This window comes from Leptonotus elevatus, chromosome 13 (assembly GCF_054856555.1).
Source record: "Leptonotus elevatus isolate MCC_2025b chromosome 13, RoL_Lele_1.0, whole genome shotgun sequence".
In the NCBI taxonomy this organism is placed as follows: domain Eukaryota; kingdom Metazoa; phylum Chordata; class Actinopteri; order Syngnathiformes; family Syngnathidae; genus Leptonotus; species Leptonotus elevatus.
In genome coordinates this window covers 968,765-995,557 of record NC_141251.1, presented here as the reverse complement: position 1 = coordinate 995,557, position 26,793 = coordinate 968,765, and the positions used below count along the sequence as shown (strand labels likewise).

Sequence of the window (26,793 nt, the reverse complement as noted above, 5' to 3'; positions counted from 1 at the left end):
GATATTTAGCGGATTACGAGTACAATCAGTCAAAGTTCACAAAAAACATGTCTACAATGTGCAAACATTTAACGTGCCGACGCGAGTGGCTACTCACAACCCTGAAAATTCTAGCACTTTTTCATCCCTCGTTTTGCCACTGCACATGATGAACATCATGCGACATGCGTGTTACAAGCAAGTTGGCCTCGGGGTCACGGTTCCACCAGGACCCCATGCTGAAAACATGCGGCTGCCTGCGAACTTCCATACACTCGCCGCCACTCGAGCAGAAGCACGCGGAAATGTCATTGTCCACTTGGCGGCGAGACACGCGTGTGGCGTGCGCTCATTAACTATTCAACGTGACATCGATGCACTATTTAACCACAACAACAACCACAGAAGAACACACGTCGCGCTAAAGCAAGTTACAGTTACATTTTGTTCCCATCGGTTACGTGTTATGTGAACCGTGAGCTAAAATACATGCTAGCCGGATGCTAGCTATGCGTGATATCTGCTCTCTGAACAGTCGTAATGTGCCACCACAACATAATGTGTGACTATAAAGCTAGCATGATGCTAAAGAAGCATTTTTGGTGAAAACTAAGTTTGACGCAATGACTGACCGAATGCTAGCAGGCAACACATTTTAGCGTAATTTATCGAATCGCGTGAACAACCAACATGTTAAATGGTTAGCATTTAAGCTGCTTTAGCTCCCCTATGCTCGTGTACGACGCGGCCAACGCCCCGAAGCACATGGCGGCGCCGGCTCTTCTTCGCCATCCATCACTTGGCTGCCAAATCAAGTCGGACGGAGTGTAATGTAAATGTAAATGAAGTGAGTGGGCACAGAGGAGGGAGAATTGTTGGGGTGGGGGCGGTATTGAGGCGAGCCGGTGTGTGTGGGGGGGGGGGGGGGGGCGCACAGATGGATGAGAGGCTGCTTTTCCTTCATCTTGCCCAGTGGACACATTTCCTCATCCCGCCTCCTCAATGTGCTTCCCCGTCGCCATTATTCCCACTCCCACCCTCACCCTCGCTCATTCCATCACATCAGACTCCCACGCCGTCCATTTCCAGGATGTGCCCACCGCCCACGCATACGATGGCTCACGCGTCTGGGAAGAGGACGCCACCGGGTGGGCTAACGTGACAACTGGCTAACTGCTGTAGCTTGTTGTCAAACGGATGACTCACTGAAGCCATTAAAGACGCAGGAAGTCAGCCATTTTAGTTTGAAATTGCCATTTTAACGGGCCCTTCATGAATGTGCTGGCCCAAGACGTGAAAACGACGCCCCTGAAGTCACTTCCACTTAGCAAGATGACATTTGCTACTTAGTAGGATTCGCAATCATTTTTGTGTAAAACAGTCATTTTACCGTGGAGACATTTTAGCCTATTAAGCTCGCTATAAATTGTATTTCTTCTTTTCAGATGACAGCAGCATTTGAAGTCACTTGGTCTTCATGAGGGTTTGCTGTGTGCTAATTTAAAAATAGATCTCAAATATTTGGCCTTCTTGACAACAAAAACAAACAAACAAACAGTCTTCTGTTTAATTGTGACTTTTCCAAAATAAAGCCGCACGCTAGAACACATCTTTGTTGTTGTGCTCCGCCGCCGCTGCCGGCCGGGAAAAACAAGCCGCCTCCCACAGAGAAGCTGGCAACCATCTTTGAAGCTAAAAATAGCGCGTGGAGCAGAGCGAGGGAGCAAGCCGCCGCCGCCGCCATCACAAGCCAACAAGCTCACACGGCCGACAAAAACGCTCCCGCTGGGATTCATGAGGGCGGGGGGGGGGGGGGGGTGCTGATGGTCCTGGCCAACGGTTCAGTTCATTCGGAACGCCCCAAGCGCTTTTCTCTATGATCAATTCTTCTGCAAACACTTTTTTTTTTTAATGAGCCATGACGACTTTAGCTCCCAATAAACATGCATTTCTTTTTCAAATGAACTTGAAAATTCCTCTGCCAAAATCCAATCAGACTTTTTTCACTCATTTATGAATTCTGAAATTGATTTCAATCTGACTCGCAGGAATAAGCAGAGCCAATTTGCACTTTTGAAACTTTATGATATTTCTTGTCCTCTCTCTTGGCGACATTGCAAGACATAGGCATGCTCATCATGAATAGACGCACACACAAAAAAAAAAAAATTTGGGGCTCAGAGCAGCCATTTTAGATGACTTCAGATATTAATAATGAACTTGAAGCTAAACTCACTTTCGTTTTTTTTTAGAACAGCAGTCTTCCTCAATTTAGTTGAAAAAAAAATTAATAATAATTATACAACTTCCCAGCAACATTGACACAGTTGGAACCCCTCAAGGCTCACTTATTGTCCCATTTTTTAAATGTATTTTTAAATACAATGTGCAGTTTTAATGAAATCCAACAACAAAAAATACATTCCAAATGCAATCATGACAATAAAATCCTAAAGTGCGTGGCGAAGGTGCGAGCTGACAGGAATAAATTGGCACCACGCGGGAATAACGTTTGGTGCCTCCCGCTAAGTGTGTGTCGAAATAAACACAGCGTCAGCATTTTGCTCTCTGGGCTAATTACTTTGTTTACTGCGGCCTAACGAGCAGACGGCGGGTTGAATCCATAACAAACCCGGCGCCGCCACCTTAGAGGTCCAAGTGACCTTGATAACGTGCTAAGACAGCGACTACTGAAAAACGCTTTTGGTTACAACAGTGCTGTGATGATACCATCCCGCGCGCGGCATGGAAGGCGCATGCTAATGTTCGCTTAGCCTGTTGCTGTCTTACTTAGTTAGTTAGTTAGTTAGTTGGTTAGTTGTCATACTCCATTAACTCCAAATGACTTAATTACTAAAAAAATGTACATTATCACGAGCCCTGTGATATTTGTTACATTCATTTAGTTTTAGTAAGTTATTTCCCCTTTCAATTTATTTTAATTATTTGTCATATTTTCAATTGAATCTATCTAATAAACAATCAGTTGATTATTGTGTGCAATAAGATATCAATCCAATCAATAAATAATTTTACTTTTTATTTTATTTTATCAAATGATGGATGTATTAGTTGTAAGTACATTATAAATAAATAGATTCAAAAACACATTTTATTAAATAAAAAATAAACTTTTTCATGCATACTGAATTTCATTTGATTAAATATTTAATCAAATGGTTATAATGAAATGAATGATACATTTAAAACATGATGATCCATCAACATTTTATAACTTATTTTATTCACTATTTGTACGTCCATCCATCCTTTTTCTTAACCGCTTGTCCTCAAAAGGGTCACGGGTATTTATTTATTTTTTTACATATTTTAAATGTACTAAACAGTTGGTTCAATAGTTATAATGGAGTTAATTGTAATTAATACAAATAATGAGATTATGTTGATTATTTTACAATTCAAATTAAATGAATTAAAGAAACGCTGCCAGTCAACAAAGGAATTTCTCCAACGAGTATTTGACGGGGAACGCCGATGACGCGAGCGTCTCGTCGTGTCTGCGCTTGCAAGGCATTGTGGGACAATTTGTCAGAGGGCCGCGTTGAATAATTCAGCCTCTTCTCTGGATATTGACCATGTTTCTCTTCCTCCTGCTTAATATTTCATGTCAGCGCTCCTCCCTCGACGGACCTTCTAGGGCCGTGAATCAAAGTGAAACACGGCGTTTATGCACACCGACCCGCAGAAAGACAAAAAAATGACAAAATCAGCCAAATTCATATTGTGAAAAACTCATCAGGCAGACTTCAAGGCATTCGTATTTACGGGCACCATTTATGATTGTTATTATTACGCCCACACATTTCTATCTTGATTTGTAGAAAAGTACGTCATTATAAGGTGTACCTAATAAAGTGGCAGCTCGAGTTTCAGACGTAGAGCCGCTTCACAGCCTCGAACCAACGCGAACGATACCGCATGAAAAGGTCCTGAAAATCAAATATTCAGCAAGTTTATTCCTCTAACGTCACACGAACGGCGACAACTTATTCCAAAAGAGGGAGCAAGAACACGACAACATCCCACTTTGACTTTCATCATGTCGTCACTGAGCGTTTTTTCCCGGCATTAAAATTGAATTTGCTTTCTGCTGCGCTTGCTGTGAAGCCGGTTATTGAGAGCCAGACGAGAACACGTGCGCAGGGACGAGCCAAACAAAGCCGCATCCAATGCGACACATGCAAAACCATCTTTTATGCATGAGGGTGATGAATAAAGCAGCGGGACTTAAACGCGCGTATGTGCACTTAAAACAACAAACACTTACAAGCCTCGACCCCGAACATGTGACGATTTTCAAATCACAGGCCGCTTCCAATTTTTGGACGGCAAAAAAAAACCCGATTCCAAATCCTTCCTCAGATCCGCTTCGCCGCTCGGATTCTCACTCGGTATGCGCACAAAAGAGGTTTCACGCGCAGGCGAAAAAGGACAGCACACCTTGAATGACGATGCGAAATTGATCATGGAAGGCTGTCATGCAGTCGCAAAGCCAGAGCAACAATCAGCCTATCAGACTCCATCTTGACTCTTCCAGAGCGGCACTGTTCCACCTTGTAAGTCAAAAACAATCTCAATTGGACGCAGAAACCGCAAGAAACATGATCAACGCACCAAAACGGCCAAATAATTCCGCTTCAGTCTGTGAAAATTCTACAATGCAAATTTTGCAAGGCCCACAAAATATTGTGTTCTATTGCTACAAAAACACGGAACCTACCAAAAGAAAGATTAGAGTATTTTCTTTCATCAGGAAAAAAAAATCTATCTGTTTCCGTTTTGCAGCAGTTAGCATTAGAATATAGCTACGTTTCATCATTATTCACCAATCTGTTTAAAACAGTAGGGGGGGGGGGGGCAGCTTGTTGCAACATGGCCATGGTTGATCTCTTATACTCTGCTGACACCTACCGGCCGTTTTTGTAATAACTAGCATTGCTTTAAGCGACCTCTTCAGGTCAGAGGCTGCATCAAAGCCTTCTCTGTATGTTTTAGCATTAAAAAAAAAACGTATACATTTTTTGTGGGACCAAGGCAAGATTTAAAATAAAACGTTTTTATACGTTTTTGGGAGCAAATTAATTAAAGACCGTGTAAAGTGAATTATGAATAGTTACTGCATACATTCTACATGTTTGAGCATTTTATTTGTAGCTGCCCCACAACTGCCGCTTTTAATGCACCAAAAAGATTTAGTGGCCGTGTGGCGTTTTACGTTTTGCTCTTGTGGCAGTCCCCCAACTTGAGGATCGAACCCGAGCTGCCAGTTTGGGAGCCCAGAACGATCAGCCGAAAGTACAGGCCGCCACCCAAGGTCATTAAACGTATTAGGAAGGAAAGGGCAGCGGACAGGATTTTGGAAATCAGCTACAAAGCGTTCCCTCAGGTGTCAATTCTCCTCTTTGCCACATTGGGGCCCCTCAAGGAGGATGGGGGCCCCACACACAGTGCATGTTCTGCATTTAGTGAGGGGTGGCCTTTCCCGTTCCGTTCCGTTCCGTCTTCAATTCCGCTTATCCGGGGTCGGGTCGCGGGGGCAGCAGCTTTAGCAGGGAAGCCCAGACTTCCCTCTCCCTAGCCACTTCAGCCAGCTCCTCCGATGGGATCCCAAGGCGTTCCCAGGCCAGCCGTGAGACGTAGTCTCTCCAGCGTGTCCTGGGTCGTCCCCGGGGCCTCCTGCCGGTAGGACATGCCCGCAACACCTCCCCAGGGAGGCGCCCAGGAGGCATCCGAACCAGATGCCCCAGCCACCTCAACTGGTTCCTCTCAACGTGGAGGAGTAGTGGGCCTTTCCCGTTAATGATCCAATAATTGGCAGGTTCACTAACAACATTCATTGTGGTGCATTTGTTATGACCTTTTTGGGTTGCAGATCTTGTTATGATGTTGCTGTGCAGCTTCTACGTCGCTTGTGATGATATTTGCAGTTGCTATGCAGTTGCTATGCATTTCCCTGATGATGATGATGGATTAGTTACTCTTATTTTGTCCTATTTCACTTTGCATTTGATACGATTTTTCACTTTGCATGCAGGAACGTGTTTTGACGACATAGCAACCAACGACATATCTTGATTATTACAGTTTCACCAAAGACGTTCAGATTTGCACATTTCAGGTCAGAATCGAGTCCAATTTTCAAAAAAAATAGCCCGAATCATCCGATCGTTGAAGTGCTTCTGTGCAAACCAAGACGTGGAAATTAAACTTGGCCTCCACTTCAAATCATTCCCCAGATCCGCTTCAGTGGCTGTAAATTCCGGAATCAAATGCACTTCGCCACCTCGGCGGCGTGCGAAGGAGGTTTCACGCGCTGCCAATAAGAACCCGAGACCAAAAGGTTTATATTGCACTTGCCTCTGATGAGTTGTGTCACTAAAAGGCGTCAAGCGGCAGCGCGGTTGCGTCTTGCCGGGCCGGATGACGGACAGCCGCGAGCGTGTCCGTCCGTCTTCATCGGGCGACCCGAGCCACAGATGGCCGCTTATTCCGTACTTAATGAAAGCAGCCAGCCAAGCCAACGCGGCCGTTCAGCAGCGCCGCCGCATACATTCCTCTTTAATGGGCATTAATGTGAAAATGATGGCCTTGGCGAATCAAAGCGGCGTGTGGGTGGCAGCGCAAGGTAGAACGCCAGCCGGCCTGACAGACAATCAGCGGCGGCATTTAAAAGCCAACATTTTCTTCCTCGGCGGGAGGAGGACCGACATTTTCCCAACGAGATCCATCAAGCCACCTTAATGCTTTTCATGTGCACTCAGCGCAAGTGGCGCTTTCCATGATTAATTAATAAATGAAAGGATGTTGATAAATGGCTCCCATTTCTCCTCCCGCTAATAAAAATGATACCATTTGTTCCCGTCTTTCTAATTATCTGGCGGGGGTAGAAAGTCTTTCCGCGGCGGAATCTCTGGAATTTTTCATTATCGGCCCCACAAAAGAAGGCAGGCAGGCGCACCTTGCCGGCGCCGCCGCCGCCGCCGCTTTACAACACGCCACAGCACTTTTAAATGACATTTTTTCCTTCAACACTTATTCCTAATTAGTGGCCGGCGCGTGTGCTGCGATTCTCAGCTAATTAGTAATTATGACCAACTTGTAACACGCCTGGGAATTCTTATCAGGGCAAAAGATACACATTTTTATGCACACAAAAAAACTAAATCTAATTATTAGACAACCACTTTGATAATCAATTAATTGTTGAGGAACCTTATTTAGTTTTTTCATGTTTTGAATAGCGCTAGCACATACAATGCATCCTTGCAAAAAAAAAAATTTTTTTATTTAGGGGTGTCAGGTGATTGATCGCATGACTTCAATAGTTAACTCACGATTAATCGCAAATTTTATATCTGTTTTAAATGTACCCAAAAATATTTTTGGTTTTCATACTCTTGTTAGCATAAAAGTTAAAGCTAAAAACTAATAGAAATATGGCTCCATCTTTTAGTCATTTGGTATAGTCATTTCATAATAATTCGTAAAATTGAGTTACAATTAGAAAGTAGTGTGACATTGATTTGTGTTGGTCATTTTTCTGCCACTAGATGGCATAATTGCATTTGTAATACGTCTAATCTTTAACATGGAAATTGTGCACATTTTTAAAATTGTAAAATACAACTCGACCCCAGCCTCCACAAATATATGCATCATCATTAAATGTATTACCGCTACATTTTGATGCGGATGTGTTTGCTAGGTGGCGACTGGAATTCCCCCAGTACAGGATTTCCAAGTAATGGTCGTTCGCACGTTAATTTTTTCAATCGTAACAAATCAATGAACTCAAAATGTTGACAATGTATTTAACAAGCACATAGTCAGCTGGAGCCACAAGTTGCGCCTTCCCGTGTTTGTTTGCCTGTCCCTGTGGCTGCTGGGGATTCGGCAAGAAAGACGAGCAAGTGCGAGTTCCCTTTCCTGCGCTCTGTGACTTGTGGATTAAGACCACAACGAAGTGTGAGCATCTCTGACCTGCTATCTGCGGATTACGCAGCATTACGTGACTTTGTCCTAAAACAAATTCCCAATCTTCAAAGTCTCATTCGCTCGACTGTGACGTGATCCGATCCGACAGTTGATAGCGAAGTCCTTATTCAAGCGACGCCGTGCTGAATTTGGGTCCTACACTGCAACCGGACAATAAAAAAAAATGCTTTGGCCACCCCGGGTTTACATTTGACAGTTTTATTGAGCGAGAATTGAGGCGGTGCCGCCGTGAAGATATTTAAATGAAGTCCATGGTGACAAACAACTCTTCCCTCGGCTTAGCGGTGCATGGAGAGAGTTAATAATGTCCGCTGTGTGTCCAATCAGGAAGCGTCGTCAAGTTGTAATGATCCAATAAAGGTCAGTACGTGTGACCGACTTATGGATTGTGTGTGTGCGCGTGTTTTTTCTTTCTTTCCTCCACTGAGGGAAAACCCGGCCGCCGCTTGCGTCGGGGACGCGTCCTCACCATGCGGCGTGGAAAGCGGGAGACATTTATCACAGAGGGGGAATTGTTTGTGGCGTCAGCGCGCCATTGATCGCTGCTGCAATGCCGATCAATAGCAAGTGTACATAACAAGATTTGAGACAAAGAAAGAACAGGACAAGGGGGACGCAACACAGGCGGGAAAATCTCCAGTCATTAACTAAAGTGCTACAAGACGCGAAGAAAAGATGAACAGGCTGCCAGTCTTACACGAGCAAATTCACTTTTCAGATTTTTTTTTGGGGGGGGGGGGGGGCTTTTTCTTTTCACACACGATGTTCGTCATTCACTCCATGAATTGTATTTCTTGTCTACAACACTGAACACCCACAGCAGCACATACTTTGTTTATGCAAACTCATAAGATTGATGCTACGAGCTATCACACGATTTAATTTCAGTTACGTAAATAAATTATGGAGAAAATTTGTCACAATTTTCTTGTGGAAAGTTTTTTTTTTTATTGTTGTTACAAGATATAAACATTTTTTTTTTTACATCATAGGATAACCTTTATTGATCCCCAGGGGGATATTTAAAAATAAATAAACCCCCCAAAAGATCCCACTTTAAAAAGATAAAACTAGTCTGTAACTTCTACACTCCTGCAGCTGCCTGCAGTTCCACCAATTGCCTGTTGGTGTCTCAAGTTGTCAGACTCCCCAGCAGAGGGAAAGAAGAAGATTTGTATGCTCCTTTTGCATTTGATTACACGAAAACTAACATATTTTTTGCAGTTATAGATGCTTTTCAATAACTCACTATTTTCACTATTTGCAGCGGTGCTCGGTTCCTGTTAGGCCCCGCCCACTCCCCCCCCAACAGTACTGAAGGTTTGCGCAATCCTTGAAAAAGATCAACGGCAATAGAGTCATATCAATTTACTTGACGGAGGCGAGAACCATGTTTGCTTTGAGCACTCAAAGGACAAAAAGGTAACCGAAGCCGAGCCGCTTCCTGTTGTAATGCGCCCCCCCCCCCCCACAACCCCCTCCCCGCCCTTCCCCCACCCCTCACGTTGTCTCGGCTAATGTGAGCTGCCCCGCTGAGTTTGAGCTGCTCTCCATCACCGCCAGCCTCGGCAGAATTAGCGTTAATGAGCAGAAAAGTTAATTTAGTTAAGAGACAATCAACAACGCAGACGCCAGCGTGGGTGCAACAAAATTAATCAATGCAGTAAAACACTTCAAAAAAAGCAGCAACTTTGGCTTTTGGGGATTGTGAGGTGTTCCAGCAAGCTCAGTTCTAGACGTAAGGCCTGGTTTTCGAAAGGCTTAAAAATAGTCACAAACTTAATTGCGCTCTCAAAATTGAGGGATTATCGGGCCAGGCCCAAATTCTGCATTTTGACGAATGTTCCTTTCAAAGAATCAAACGGCTGATTGTGGATTCATTAAAAATCGGTGTTGACTTCGCTATTCATTTCGATTTTCATTGAAGCGCGGAACTCCCTGTAACTTTAGTTTTTGTTTAAAATTAAAACTGCCATAAGTAAGAATTCAACATTTTCGATATTTTGAAACTTTGGAAAACTTTATGGATAAGGATTTTAGAGACGCAACTTGTTTTTTTATAATATTCCACAAAGATGGCAAACTCTTGTCACGTTACTGCGAGCAGATCAAAACCGCCACCTACGGCGTACACAAACTGCTTGAGCGACGACGACGCCGTCGATTTTGCAACGCGCACGAAGCAGGATGCTAACATTCCGCCCACTGCGCTCGCTGCCGTCCGATCATTTGTTAGCACGGCGCGCTAAGCCTCCAGCGTCCAGTGTAAACATCCGTAACATCCCGACAGATTCGGGAGCGCGTTCGTGCCGCTTCGGGTGGCCTCGCGGCACTTGTCGAAGTTATTGATCGCAACTGGCCGGGTCTCCGCCTTTGGGAATGTCGCGCGCTCAAAAGCAAGAGAGTGAAAAAAAATCTCAGTTTGTCATCCATCAGTTCAACGACCATGCCGGATGAGAATCGACTTGATCGATACAAAACAACGGCCTTGGCGTCACGTGATCAACGTCGCCGTTCCTCACCATAGAGCAGTCAAAAGTTCAACCAATATCTCATTAACTGCCTATTCGGAGAGATGGTAAAGATGTCACCCTCACATTCGACTCCCGTCAAGTGCTAGACAATCCTAGGATGACGCCCAGGAGGTTTCATGCAAATCATCGTCAGCATTTGAGACTAACAGCCTTTTGAGACATGCAAATGTTATCAGCTGCCACTTTAAAAGGTATACTTCTTATATCCCTCAATGATGTCACTTTTGTCAGGTGCTAGACAATCCCAGGAAGGCATCCAAGAAGTGTAATTAAGATGTGATTGTGGCTTTTCAGAATAAAAGCCTTTTGAAATCTGCAAATGTCATTCAACTGTAAAACTATTCCACTTCTGGCAGATAATAGACAATCCCAGGATGGCACCTGGTAAGTTTCATGCAAATCATGTACAGCATTTCAGCTGAACCGCCTTCTGCAACATGTAAATATGACACTCATTAAATGTGAATTTATAAAAATAACTCCTTGATATCACTCACTGGATTCACTTCAGTCAGGTACGAGACAATCCCGTGATGACACCCAGTAAAGTTCAATTCAACTCTAATGTGGGATTTCTGGACAAAAGTGAAATATGTCATTTCCTCTGTTTTCATTATTAAAACAACAATCTTCTGTCCGAGGATGGCATGCAGGATGTTTCATTGAGCTCTAATGAAGTGAACCAAAAAAAGAAAAAAAGGAAATTAAAAAAATAGATCTCAAGTTATCACTGTCAGGAAGGAACCTAGCAAGTTTCATTCAAACCCGATGTCGCTCTTTCTGAATGAAAGTGGAATCTACAATAACCCAATAACTGTAAATTGAGAGGAACATTCATTGAGGCACTCGACTCTGCCCAGAACGCAACCAGGAAGTGTTGGGAGTTGTTGCGTAACCAGCTTGACTTACGTGTTTTGTGGTGTCCATGCCTGTGGGCGGAGGCGGCGGCGGTGGTGGTGGCCCCTGCGGCGGCATGTTCCGAAGTCCACATCTGCGTGGCGTCAAGTAGCACGGTGGGATTAGATGGAGACGGACTGGACGTTCTCGCGGTGGTCCGAGGCGGCGTGGTAAAACCCACTGGAACACGTCCATTCCGGTGTCCGTGATTCCGAGGGGTCGCCAGGCTACCTGAGGCTCCGCCTATTCTCGGGTTAGCCGTGGTGGTAGCGGCGGATCGAGTTCTGCCTCTCCCGACAGTTACGGTTTGGGCCGTGTGATCAGCCGTCGGAGCGGTGGCGGTGGTGGTGGTGGTAGTTTCAGGCCCTTTGGGAATCCCGCTGGGCTTGGAGAGGAAAATGGGATCCTGTCCCATCCGGTTGGCGTCCACCAGGTCTGTCGGCACGTAATCCCGCACGGTTCCAACCACAATCCACTTGAGGAGCATCAGGCTCAAACCCAACCCGATGAATCCGATGAGGAGCGGAACCACGCAGAGCCACGTCTGCTGGCGGGGCCACACGGCGCACCCCAATGGGCCCCGCTCCCGCGCCGGGCCCTCGCCGCGGGCCCCAGAGGCACCCGAGGTCCCCGACGGCTCCGGTTCCTCCAGGATCACCGCGCCCGTCCCGGTGGTCCTGGAACACTCGCTCATCCTTCCCGGCCCTTCTTTATGGCTCATTAGGGGTTAATCCTGCGCTCGGCATGTGTCACAAACGTTCCGGACCGCGGTGGAGACGACGCAATACGATGATAATCCACGCGGGGCAAAGGCGAAGACGACAAGCGGAACATGCATGGAGAGTCGGCGTGCGCAGACAATCGGACGATTAGTCTGCTTTTGAGTCCAGACCGACTCCCAACTTGGAGTGGACGGGAAGAAAGACGAGAAGAAGACGACACAGGAGCAGACGGGAGGGCGGGAAGGTTCTGTATCTGTGCACGGGAGTGCGGCGCTGCAGCAAAACAGAAATCCAAACCCAATTCCTACTTAGCATGCACGCTTACGCCTGGCCTTGTCCTAGCGTGTGTGTGCAGGAAAATCGGAAATTCCCAGATGCGGGATGATCCAGCAGCTTCTGCCCTGCCAGGGTCCGACCGCGCCGCAATTCGGTCTCCCTCGGGACTGAGAGTGTCCCAGAATTGCTGTTTCTGCTTCTATTCTATTTTGGGGCTTTTAACCCTGGTGGCAGTTGATTCCGGTGTTTGTCCCGGCGCACAAAAGCAACAATTCAGAGTGCCGAAGCGGTGGCGGGAGGAGGAAGAGGAGGAGGATGAGGAGAAGGGCAGCGGGATGGAGGAGGGGGGGTGGGGTGGGGGTGTTGTCACGCAGTGCTATCACAGGGCGGATTAATCCGCTAAAGCAACGCATGATCCCGCTTCCTTTGCGCAGCCGGCTTTGGATCACATTTCCCTCCCGAATGACGAGTTATCCAGCGGGAACATTCCGGCACAGAAAAAAAATTCCAAAGCAAGACAAAAAACAACAAAATGAAGAAAAATCCCGTCTGGAGATTCCCAAATGCTGTCAAACAAGCCCCCCCGCCCCACCAGCCCTCGGCGTCCCCCCTGCGGAGGCTCGCAACATCCGAAAACGGGTCCGATGGCCGAGATGCTGGCGAGCGCACACGCAGCTGCCGCCCGGAGAGGCAGAGGACGAGTGAGAGGAGGGAGGACGGAGGAAGGGAGGGGGGAGGATGGAGAGAATGGTCGAGCGAGAGAGCGAGCGGGAGAGCAAGCGGGAGGGAGGCTGCACCTGCTCGAGGGAGTTTGGAAATGTGCCCGCCTCTGTCAGCAGACGGCGGGAAAACCAGCACTGAAACGCAACATGGATTAAAATAATAAACAATAGAGCGTGGGGATGGATTGGGATCATTGAGAGGGAGGGGCGGGGGAGGAAGGGAGGGAGGGAGGGAGGGAGGCGCTTTTTAGCATTTCAGATGAGAAGCCGTTTGAAACCTGCAAATGTGACTCTTGTTAACTGCGACTTGAAAAAACAGACCCTTGATAGCGCCAAGTGCTTTCACATCCGACAGGTAAGCGACGTTCCCTGGATGGCAACAAGAAAGTTGAATTACACTCGGGGGTATTAATTCAGAATAAAAGGGAAATGTGAATATGTAAACAATTGTAGGCCGATTTTAGCATTTCAGATGGAAAAGCCGTTTGAAACCTATGAATGGGATTCTTGTTAAGTGTGACTCAAAACTAATCATAAAAAAAACGTACCCATGACATCAATAAGTCCTTTCACATCTGAGAGATGCTAAACGACACTGCAACCAATTGGCTGTCGAAAAAAGTTGCCAGCTAATTCTTGTAACATCTCAGTACATTAACTGTACATAAATTACAGTTACTTATTGTATTTACTTTTACAGCAATTCACTGCAATCTAGTTTACAACCGTTTCTTGTATTCGACGTAATTTACTGGCAATTAAAGTCGCCAGCACATTCCGCTAAATACACAAATACAGTACGTCGTACCGCTTATCCCTCAAAAGGGTCGCAAAAGCCAATCCCAACTGGCATTACTTCAGGCAGTAAGCGGGGCACACCCTGAACGGGCTGCCAGTCGGTTGCAGGGCACACCGACAAACAACCGCCCACACTCACAATCGCACCTTTGAACAATTTGGAGTGTCCTTTAACCGGCCGTGCATGTCGGAGAAAAAAGCCACACAGGCACGGGGAGAACATGCAAACTCCACCCCGGAAGGCCAACGCCCAGACTCGATCTCACGCCCTGAGCACAGGGAGGCGAACGCGCGAACCAGTCAGCCAGCGTGCCCGCCCTTGTTGTGAAACCAACCCTCGTTCTGCAGCCGAATGCATGAATGAACGTTAGCTGTGATGCTGCCTGTTTATCGGAGAAATGCGATGCGAAGACGATGCGGACTGCCCTCGCGCTAAAATATTACTCTTGTCTTTGCTCCGGTGACAATACAAAGTCCACTATTTGCTTCTTGTCCTATAGACAAACCCACCGAACCCAACAATCGTTACAGTATTGACCTGTAATCCACGTATATACGTGTCAAAACGTAGTTGCTGTCAAATGTTCAGTATTTTACCAGAAATCAAACACAAATGACTGTACTTTGATTTTACTCATAATGCACTTTGTTTTACCCATAGTGCATTGCTGTATACTGTACAGTTAAATACTGTCAAATGAAAAAAAACGAGAACATGCTGTAATTGTTTTGTTTACTGTAGATTTTGCAGAAATGTGCATCCCAGGTGGCACCCGGGCAGTTTCCATTAAGAACATTGGTGGTGGCATTTCGGCATTTGTAGTTACAGTTGACATTATGTACTCAGCGCAACCCTTCCACTTATTTCAAGTACTTGCTAGACAAGCCCAGGATGGCACCAGGGAGGTTCCAAAAAGTCAGAGGCAGCATTTCAGAATAAAACAACGTGTCTGTCAATATCTGTGAAGTCACAGCAACATGTATCACAATCCACCGAATCGCTCCAGTACTGTTTGGCAGCAAACCATGAGGTCTCAATTAAAAAAAAAAAAAAGAGGTCAAATTTCAGAATAAACGCAAAACCATTCTAATTCTGCCAGGTGCTCGACCATTCCAGGAAGTGCCAATAAACTCCCAAAATAAAACGACGTGCATGTCAATAACTGTAAAAGTCAGAGTGATATTGATCATAATCCACTGGATCATTCCGGCACTGTCTGGTGCCGCGCTGTTGCACGATGGCTCCCCCATGAGGTCTCAAAGAGAATTCAAGCAGAATTTCAGAATGAAGGCAAAACTATTGTAATTCCGCCAGGTGCTAGACTGTCCTAGGATGACACCCAGGTAGCTCCATTACATACAGAACTGTAAATTCACAATATGAGGAATATACCATTTGGGCGAGGAACCACATTTGAGGAGAAATTTCATGGAGCTGACACAAAATGAGGTCAAATTTCAGAATAAACGCAAAACCATTCTAATTCTGCCAGGTGCTAGACCATTCCAGGAAGTTCCAATAAACTCCCAAAATAAAACGACGTGCCTGTCAATAACTGTAAAAGTCAGAGTGATATTGATCATAATCCACTGGATCATTCCGGCACTGTCTGGTGCCGCGCTGTTGCACGATGGCTCCCCCATGAGGTCTCAATGAGAATTCAAGCAGAATTTCAGAATGAAGGCAAAACTAGACTATCCTAGGATGACACCCAGGTAGCTCCATTGCATACAGAACTGTAAATTCACAATATAAGGAATATACCATTTGGGCGAGGAACCACATTTGAGGAGAAATTTCATGGAGCTGACACAAAATGCAACATACGGTGCGAAAGGTACAAATGCTGACAGTTACTTGAAACAGGACACTCGATACGAAGCACAGACGCGATTGTGAACCGTCCGTATGTGCATGTCAACATGTATGCTATCCGTGTCAGTTGACGGCGGATAAGATCAGGTTGTGTCACTTATCCTAATCGCCCTCAACAGTGTAGGATAATGGAGTGGACGGGGGGTGAGGGGTTATCACATTTCTGCTTTACGAGTCTGCACGCGGGGGCGGGGATTATTTTAATAGGCCGCTTTTTATCTCTTGACGTGTCATCCGTGCGTTATTCCGCCAGACGCGCGTACGTCCGTCCACTGCGTGCTATCTGCGCGCGCGGCGTCCATTCGATGTTACAGGGTCCGATCGAGTCGCGGCCCCCGAGAGTCACGGGTCGCAATCCCAGCAGCGATGGCCGCGCAAGGTCTTCTGACACAAAACGTTCTGCTTTTTCCAACATTGCGATAATTCAGTGAACCTCTGCTATGATTTGGAAAGAATAGACATTGTGTTTTTTATTAATTGCCTGCGTTTTTAGTTGAATTCCAAAATATTCCCCAAGTATGATCCCAAGACACTTTTTCACATCATTTCAAACTCATTTGAAACCATTAAATGGCGCACAGAAGATTCGACTTTGAAAAAAATGCACAGGTTCAAAACAGTAAATATGGCCCACCAGCCTAATGAGCACTGAAATATACGAAAGCCATTATTTCTGTGACGAAATGCGGGAAATGAAAACAAACTAGTTGTGAGGGTTCCCTTATGACACACAGTTGAGTTTATCTTAAAACGGACCCACAGGACACGATTGGCCCACATACCACAGACAGCAGAAAAGTCATACGCCGCATAACCTCTCAAAACATGAAGTATAAACGTCGCTAAGCTTCCTTCAAGCCGCCACAAGTCATCTTTTTTTAATTTCATCAAATGGCAACTCGAAGTTATGCAAAGTAAAAACATATTTTTAGCCGGGCTCATTGCTGTCGTAGCGCTTCTTCTGATTGGGGTTCATTGGAACCAATTCCCCGTTTGTCTGTAAATATGAGCCTTGGAATTCACCTAAAATGGCTGCATCAAGCCAAAATGGCCGACCTCCCGTTGAACTTCACAAGTGAGTTATTTATGTGTCCTATTATGATCGACACGTCCATCAAATTTCTAATCCCGCCCTCCCCTTTTTTTTTTTCTTTCTAGAGGGCGCTAACGAGTGACTTTCGTCAGGTTGTTTTGGGGATGACTCAAATCCAAACATTTGTAGCAATTATACACGGGCAAGCAAAAATCCTAACAGTAAGCATCCGAGGTGGAGATTGATGGAAAAAAATAATAAAGACGGTGAAATCCGAGAGAGAATTCACATGGAGTCCTAAAAATAAAAAATGAACTCGTAAAAATCTGCATTTACTTTGTTGTGGCCCAGCAGAATTTCTTCTCGAAAGCAAACTAATGAAAGTGCTTTTTTCTTGTTGGTCCGAGGCCTATTCATTAATAATAAGATAACAACAACAACAACACAATTAAAATCATAGCATTAACATATTCAAACATCACAGAAACGTATGCGCTGAAAAGAAAGCAAAATGACAAGAATACAAAAAATCCATTGATTTCGTCAGCTGCAACACAAAGCGGACATTTTGCCTGTTTCGTCTTTGAATGTATGAGACTCATTTGCATAATGTGTTCGGCCGACACGCAATTGTTTTTAGTGCTTTTCGAAACACTAAGTGGGCCACAACGTTAAAACGATGTTCTTTTGATGATGTTAGTGATAACAATTTCTGTGGTTCAGAGGACGGACGGACGGACGGACAGACGGACGGACGGACGGACGGACGGACGGACGGACGGACGGACGGACATTTAGCAGTCGAGACGCTTTCATCTGCAGTTGAGGTTTGAAAATCGGCTTTCGTCGAAGCTTTCGGGTTCCAAAGTGAGCTTTCAAGAAAGGAACTGAGCTTCAAGCCCGGGTTCAGGTTGCAAGTTTTCCTTCTCGCCAGGATTACAGTTTGTAATTGGGATTTCAAATCACGGTAACCCGGCCGGGGTTAGGGTTCGTAACCTTTGTTTGTTTTCTTTCTTGCTTTCTTCCTTCCTTCCTTCCATAATGTAACGATTTTATACCATATTTGCCCCCCCCCCCCCTTGAGGAAGGGGGAGGAGCCCTCAGCCTATTATCTGAAATTACAAACTGGTGGCAAAAGCTGATGAATATCCGATATTCTTGCTGCCTTTTTTTCTTGCACTCGCTGCTCGTATTTGCGGCTCCGTTGGCGCCACTTTGCATTTATTGGAGCTTTTACATCAAGACGGATGAAGAAGATCTGGAGACGTTTGTCTCTTTTACTGCAAAGCGCCTTGAATCAAGGCTTCTATTTCCGTCTTTTCCGAAACACTTTGCAGTAAATCGTCTCAAAATGTCTGCGGACCTTTTTCGAACTCGTTCCCGTCAGCAGCGGACGCAGTTTTGCTTTTAAGATACAAACAACTTCGGAGGAGGCTTTTTTTGTGCGCTTCGCCGAACCCGAGAAAGCCCAAAGCGGAATCATATCATGAATCAATAATGTGAACTCATTTTGCCCATGAGAAAAATCATGGTTAGGGGTGTTTAAAAATTGTTTTTGATTCAGCACTAAAATCGTGATATTCCAACGCGCAATTCTCAAATACATTCGCTATGCGGCCGAATCAATGTCAATGTCAATTTTGGATGGAAAAAATATTCAACAAAATGTCTTACTTAGGGTTTGGGTTCACACGTTAAGCATGGAAGAATGTTATATTCGTGGAACATTAAGCCTTAATATTTGATTTCAATGCTTGTTTGGTAAATACAGTTTGTTTTGTTATCTGTTTCAGATAAATAAATACATTTTCATACAAATCTTACAGTATTTCATTTATAAAGTTTACTGATGACTATTTTCTAAATTGGAGTAAACAAAAAAAAAAAATCGCAATAATTGACCTGTAGATTTGTATCGGGATTAATCGAATTGTGACCTATGAATTGTGATATGGATCGAATCGCCAAGTATTCGGCAATTCACACCCCTAACGGAAATTCTATTCCAAGGCTTGAAAGGGCCTCGAAAGTGACAAGGTTTGTTTCTTAATACATTTGACATGTTTGAGTACAGCTGCAAAAAACATACTCAAGTATGGACATAAAGCAATAAACCGTCTTTCAGTCTTAAAAATATCATCATGATCGGATTGGTGAACTTTTTTTCTGCCACCAAAATCCAGTCGCTTGTTAGCAAAAATAATAACGTGTGCTAAGCTAACAAGGTTAGCAATGTGTTCCTGGCTTTGTTTGGTCAAGTCTACTTGGTTGTGTATACTTTGGACTAAGAAGGTTAAGCAATGCTAGCCGTCAACAAAAATGCTAACATTGTACTACTACTGTGAGGCCTACGTGCTAAACGGGCTAGCTACGTGTTAACCGGGCTAGCTACGTGTTAACCGGGCTCGCTACGTGTTAACCGGGCTCGCTACGTGTTAACCGGGCTAGCTACGTGTTAATCGGGCTAGCTACGTGTTAACCGGGCTAGCTACATGTTAACCGGGTTAGCTACGTGTTAACCGGGCTAGCTACGTGGTAACCGGGCTAGCTACGTGTTAACCGGGCTAGCTACGTGTTAACCGGGCTAGCTACGTGTTAACCAAGCTAGCTACGTGTTAACCGGGCTAGCTACGTGTTAACCGGGCTAGCTACGTGTTAACCGGGCTAGCTACGTGTTAACCGGGCTAGCTACGTGTTAACCAAGCTAGCTACGTGTTAACCGGGCTCGCTACGTGTTAACCGGGCTAGCTACGTGTTAACCAAGCTAGCTACGTGTTAACCGGGCTCGCTACGTGTTAACCGGGCTAGCTACGTGTTAACCGGGCTAGCTACGTGTTATATGGTGCTTTCCTGTAACGCTTGGGCTTAAAAGAAGGCGTCGAACAAATGTAATAACATCACAGGTGAGTGATTTTCAAAAATGATGTCCCAGTTGAAATATTCTCCATGAAGTTCTCCTTAGTGCCGATAAAAAAGAAGAAGCTTTGTGTGTGGTTTTCATCGCAGCGGCTCCCCAGATCCTCGACTGGAAGTCACGGGCACAGAATGGCGCCATTGAGAGGAATTTATGAACGCCGCCGGCACGCTCTTCCCTGACAGACGTTTATTTAGTGGCGGCCTTTTTTCCTCACCAGCTGCATCGCTGGCGGTCCCGCAGCGTCCTTCGGAAGCGGCGCTTTCGACGCGGTCCACGACAACACGATTCCGTGAGCCAAGGCTTAACAGAATTGCATCCACGGCTTCAAAAAGACACTATTACGGTACTACAACCCCCCCCCCAAAAAAAAAAACGTCAATATGTTACCAAAACACCGTCCAACAGCACAACCGTGCCACGTACGTACGTACATACATCATCTGGAGCCGTTCACAATCAATATTAAAAAAAAAGAAACATTTCCATAAAATGACATCAGATTGAGCAAAAATGCAGATTATTCGACATACAGATCGCAACTGACGGGCTTTTGGCTGCAACAAATTTTGCTCATGCCAACTTGCTAATACAGCGCTACTCGATTGACTGAATCGGTTACTAACGTTTAATTGGTGTCATGACCAAAGCTCGTAGCTCAATTTACTGTAGCAAATCAATTTTTCTTATTGAATCCACGAGAACTTATCTAGAAAATGTAGTCGAGTGCGTCTGCTGTGCTGGTTGCTGCAGCTTCCCAACCGCCCAGCCCAACCCCCCCCCCCCCCCCCACCTCAAGCCCCCAGGTGACGGCGGGCTATTTTCATCAGTCGCCCCCCCCGCTTGACTGACAGGCCAGTTTGAGGGTGGCAGACAGGCTTTGGGGCGCCTCTGGAGGACGTGTACCGATCACAGGAGGAGACGCCGACGCCAATCCTTATTCGGCACACGCGTGACACGCGTACATGTGACATGCGTGCTCGGGCATGAATAGCACACGCTTCAATTTGATGGATTAGAAGACAGAATCAATCGGATGTGGACAGCCGAGATATTTTGGACAATGCCGCGCTTCGAGTTTTGTGGCTTTTTTTTTTTTTTTTCATTTAACATCTCAAAAAGATGTTGCCAACGTACCAAACCCGGATTCGGATTCCAAATGGCTGCTTGAAACAAAGTGGTCAACGTCCTGTTGGGTTTTGGACTCAAGTCTTTTTTTTGTGTGCATCCAGTTGTGAGAACCACGTACACTAAATTTGGTGTTAATTGGTCAAACTGGTGTCAGGAGCTCACATTTTTTTCAAACATTTTGGTTGCCAAAGTCCAAATTGATTTGAAATGATTCCGACAAACCAAAATGACTGACTTCCTGTTTGACTTGGAAATGGGTGCTTGAATTTTTTCGTGTTCTGATTGAATCGAGTTGTTTTTTAAATCCCTTCGCTTCACAATAAGAGCTACGGGCCCAGGAATTCGTCCCAAATGGCGGCTTCAACCCAAAGTGGACAAGATCCTGTTGGATTTTGCTGAAGCGAGCTTCAGAATTTGGGGTACATTTTCAAAGGATGAAACTTGAAATATTAACTAGTGATGGGAAAATGAAGCTTCATGAAGCACTTGTAATATTTTTTGACTCCTCTAGATGCCACTCTTGGTTGAAAGATGCAGTGGAAATGTAATCAATTTCCTTTGCACTAGCCTTTATATTTGAACCAAGAGCACCATCTAGAGGAGTCAAAAAATATCACAAGTGCTTCATGAAGCTTCATTTTCCCATCACTAATATTAACGTTACTGACTGATTCCCAAATGTCGGCAGCCCTTGTGATGAAAAAGCATTTTCTTGATCTATTCTGGTTATATCGTGTGCCACGATACTCGTTTGTGTGCTTTATCAATTCGGAGTACCTCAGGGCTGTACCTGAGGCCCCCCATGTTATGTATTTTATATCGACAGCACAATCATCACATCACGTTGGATTAAAACAGGTTCTTGTTCGACAACCTGTGCTACGAGAAACGTACAATATAGATCATGTCTAAATGTCAGCACACCAAACACTTTTTTACAGTTTCCTTCGTTTTTCCTTTTCTGCGTGTGACTCCTGGGTTTGACCGCATGGTGGCGCGTGGGCCCCCCAGGAAATAATTCAAATTCACGACAAACATTTGGGGATTTCGTTTTTTTTGGTGCCACCGTCAACAAATATAGCGTCTTATTGGAAAGACTCCATATTGATCACGCGTGCGGCTAACATGATGTGGCGACACGCAAAGTGATCAAAAACAAGATGGACGCGTTCATTTAGGCTGTCAACCGGCCGCCGCTTGAGACGCTTAACGTTTAAATCAACTTCATGCCGCTGTGGACAATATCGACGTGCGTGCGTGTGTGCGTGCGTGCGTGCGTGCGTGCGTGCGTGCGTGCGTGTTGGCGATTGTGTGTGTCGTTGAGTGCACAGACTTTTGTTTCGCTGTTAAATTGTGTTGGTCAGAATAATAGAAGGCGTTCACTCGCGGCAGTTTGGGCAGACAAATATACGCTTGCGTTGCCACGGAAACCATCGTTAACTCGCCACACAAAAAAATGTTGCTTGTAAATAATGTCACTCGCAAAGTGGCAGAAACAAAACAAAGCGGTTGAGTGAAAACATTCCCGCTTCATTTGCGTCGGTTAACTTTTTCACTGCTTGCAGTTCGCAACACACATTCCGGAACATTCCAAAGAACAAACGTACTCAAAGGAGACGACTTTCTTTTTTTATCAGGAAAAAAAAAAACGGTGGTTTTTGAGATGTTTCTATTCTGGGTTGGTTTCAAGGAGAACATCCGTTACTACCCCAAAAAGCGGAAAAAAGGAGCGCTTGGTGTCAAGAAAGGCGTCAATGCGACTTTGACGCTAATATTACTTTCGATTTTGTGACACGTGAAACTATCAAACAAAATAAACAAGAGTGAACAATAACTTTGTTTCATCTTTTTCTCTTCCACAGACGAAAGCACGAGCGATGTTGATTCGCCGCCCGGCTGGAGTTGGCGCTCATCTGCATGGCGTCGCCACTACGAAGCGGCATTTCTTAGACAAGCTGGGCGAGACCCTCTTCCGCGCCCCCCCCCGTTGAAAACAACACATTTGACAAATACAAACTTCGGCGGCGCTCAACGTTTGCATTCCATTGCTCGCTGTCACGTTTGATTTCAACACTCGGAATCGCACGTGTTGCTTTCCTTGAAATGTTTTCAGCATTTGGCACGCTTTATCTTTGGTCTTATTGTTTTGCGGTCTCCTTTTTGTTCCCCCCCCGACAGTTGGAGCCGGTCGGGCGAGTGGGCGAGCGACCCGTGTCCGTGAAACAGACGCCGACTGTTTTCCGCCTTCATTAGTAAGAGGCCGACATTGCGGGTAACCGTGGCAACCGACACAGAACCAGTCGCAAGAGACAAACACAAGCTTTACGTATTTATAAATAAATAAATATATATATCATGAATTAGTCGTCATCGCGCGGGGGTTTATCGATCGTCATCTTTGAAGGTCGTTGGCGGTGACTATCAAAGCGCCGTCGCTCGCTCGCCGATTCTTTCTTTTTGAATCCATGCAAACAAACAACAAAAATGTTCCCTTTGTGAAAATTAAGCGCAGCATTTATTAGGCGCTATTCTTTTTTTTTTGCTCGAAGCGGTTGATTTGCGTGCTTGTGAATGCAGAAGGCCGCTCGAGAAAGGATCTCCTGTCTGCAAGCCTGAATGCTAACGTATGCTAATTAGTCGACAAGGTTAAGCGGAGACTTTCAAACGCGTGTACTCGTTTCTCAGCATGCGCTAATAAGAAATGCTATCTAACGCATTCCTTTCACAATCGATTCCAACAACCTTTTTTTATAGAATCTGTATTTTTCACTTTTCCCACATTTTGTTGTTATGTAGCCTCATTTAAAAAAATGGACTAACAATCAGTATATGCATGCGAGGCGCCGTTTTGTTTTTGTCCACATGAGGTCGCCATCTCGTCAAAAGGTGTTTTTTTGACTTTATTTTGTTGCCGTTAGCGATCGGAAGAGCACGAGCGGCTGTTTGCAACTCTTTTGATCTAAACCACTTGTTACGGGTTGCAATTCCTTCTAACGCAATTGAGCAATTGGTCTGTTTTGCACAAAACTAACAACAATTCTGCAATGAACTGAACCAGCAAAAAGTGAACCGTGACGACTGTAGACGACACATTTTTTAATTTTTTATTTATTTATACTTTTCTGGCTGTTAAATGACTTCGTAAACACGTTTTGAAAGGTTTTATTTTGTTCTACTTTCGTAGCCTTTCGTTTCTGCCAAAGATGGTATTTTTGAATACTTACGCCCCCCCCCCCCCCCCAAACATAATTATCCCCAAAATTCTTTTTTCATGTTGTCCTCATGGAGCGTCGTGTGTCGGACCGAACATTGTTTACCCCATTTTGGAGTGAGGCTGCAAATGGATAAAAAGTGAACCCGCGCAACGTTGCGTTCCAGACGGAGCTTGCGTCGAAATTGCATTTCAGTGAAAAACGACTCGCTCGTTTGATGCGGGAATTTCTCAGTATTGACGATCAAGCAGCTGCGCACGTCCGGCTAATGGCCTCTTTTGAATCATGTCTCTTTTTGTGTTGTTGCCGTCCACCGACGAGCGTCTTGTCAAGCATGGATCAACTTTTATGCATCTTTAGCGACTGATTTCCCCCCAAATTCTAAATTGCGTGCCATCAATCGACTGGTGTAAAAAAAAAAGAAGAAGAAGATCTGAGCAAAATCTTGGGCTTGCTGTGATCCTCCTTAAAGGAGAAATACGAGGCAGCAATTTACAGTTCTCAGGTGCCGTCATAAAAGCTTGCTGATATTTTTAGGTTGAAATCCCAAACTGAACATCCTGAAAAAGGGGGGCGTGGCTTCTTCTCATGCAAATACTCGGGCAACCGGGCGGGGGCGGGGCTTGACCCTTTCGATGAATGAAGCCAAGGCTACAAAGTTTTTTTCAACTCAGAAACTCTCTCGCTATCCTTTAGCAACCCTCCCTTCTTCTTAAGTTACAATTGTTACACAAACAACTCGGGACAAATGTATCCATTTTTTTAGGTTTGGTTATTGCAGATTTTGAGGCTCTGTCCAGTGTCAAGGTCGTCGAAGCCACCGACCGCCAGCTCGTGTAACAAAATGACTGCGCTGAAGTAAACCTTCGTGCAGAAAGATGAAGAGCGTTTTAAGTTCAACACGATTGTTAAACGATTCATCGATTGCCAAAGTATTTAATTCATTGCATCATCGATGATTTGTCAATTTGTTGTGACCTTGCGATGTTGTCGGTTGCTATGATCTCATATTTGTGACTTTTATTGTGTTATATCGGCCTTTAATCTGGCATATCGAATCACGTGACACGATGAATCCGTCCAAAGCGCTTTTTTTTTCGGGACCCCGACCGCTCCCTCACTATGTCGCCCGTTCGCGAGGCGTTAGCGTCCAACGCGAACGCGTCACAGAGGCTAATGGCGGAAAATGGCTGCCAGCGGCCATGAAACTCAAGTGTCATCATAACAAGCGCAAAATGGCGGCGAGCTGAAGCCGGGCTGGCCGACACCAGGATGTTGCAAATGAGGAGCGAGCTGACGCAACTCTTGTCATCACAAGAAAGTTCCTCTCGTGGTCTTGAGCTGAGTCGCGCTTATATTATCATAGATCGAGTCCGCAGGAAGTTGATCTTTGTCAATCTCAATAACTGCCACTGATTTGGATTCGCATTTAAAACAATCAAGGCCCACTTCCAAAAATCATCAAATACGATTTCAATATTAAGCCGCAAAACGTCACTTGCAGATGACGAGGAGAAGCCAGGCCAGAGCAATGGATGGCGCAGTCGTCCAACCGCCGCTGCCTCGATTGCTTCGGCCTGAAAGTCACGTTTTGCTGCCGGAAGTTGAATTTGCGACCAATACGACTTCTTTGGACAAAACTGCGCTTAATGATGACGATGTGATCTTTTTCTAAATATCGATGTTTCTTAAAAGGTTCAATAAACAATCCGATCGATGTCAAAGAACTTTGAAATGGCGACGACCTGCTTCATTCCCGACAGGCGTCCTTGTGACTTTTGACTGCGTACCGTTTCCAACCGGCAGCCAAATTCGTGTTGATCGGCGAACCGGGGGCGCTTTTAGCGTCCGCCTAAAAAAACATCAACCGGAAACGAAAAATCAAAATATTTCATGGTCACGTCAACATTTCCACGTGTGGGGTTCCGCCGTCATTTTCTGATCACATATCTCAAGAATTGGAGTTTACCAGAACAAAGTACGATGAAAATGCTTGACGACCTCCAAATGTGTGCAACGGCTCCATTTTTCAGACGTTCCATCAAAGGCGCGACTGATTCCGTTTGTTTGCTAGTGAATCCTCGAAATGATGATCAAACTTTGACGCAACGCCGCAGTCCCAAAAAAAATCGTGCTCATTTAGCGCCATCCGTCCGTCTCGTTACCTTCGGACAATTTGGCCTCATTTGGGCAGATTTATCAAAACAAAAAGCCAGGAAATTTCTGCTTCAAACCAAACTCACATCAAAAATGAGCGACTTGCATCCTTAAAAAACACGTCAACCAGAATTGGATGACGATTGGAGCTAACAAATACATGCACGCACGCACATACACACAAAAAAAAATAAAAAAAAATAAAGAGCAATGATGATGACATTTCCGAATGAACAATACTGAGCTCCTAAAAAAAAAAAAAAAAAAAAAAAAAAAAATTTGCGACTTGCATCCTTAAAAAACACGTCGACCAGAATTGTATGACGATTGGTGAAACTGGGACAGTGGGTTTTTGAGTCATGTTGGGGGCGGGTGATCATCTCAACCATGACAAACACACAAATTGACCAATTGACGAGTTTTCAGGTAAGTTGAAACCCCCCAAAAAGGTGATTGCCAAATCCAAAGAATGGTAATAAAGCGTCATTGTAAGCGCAGGCGCTACATAAACAACAGAAAGTGACAC

General features: G+C 45.0%; 2 protein-coding genes across 3 annotated transcripts in view; both read right to left on the bottom strand.

Annotated features, from left to right (window-relative positions):
• The window catches only part of nrg3a (neuregulin 3a), a 141,562-nt gene extending 128,368 nt beyond the window's left edge, over positions 1 to 13,194 (bottom strand). The window contains exon 1 of one of the 2 annotated variants that reach the window (XM_086092472.1): positions 11,439 to 13,194. In XM_086092472.1, coding sequence (XP_085948598.1) covers positions 11,439 to 12,147 — 709 coding nt within the window. In that variant the 5' untranslated portion in view covers positions 12,148 to 13,194. The remainder of the gene's footprint in view (positions 1 to 11,438) is intronic. The other variant, XM_086092473.1, reaches the window with a different exon arrangement.
• The window catches only part of LOC147163386 (coiled-coil domain-containing protein 172-like), a 194,031-nt gene that overhangs the window by 34,024 nt on the left and 133,214 nt on the right, over positions 1 to 26,793 (bottom strand). The window lies entirely within an intron of this gene.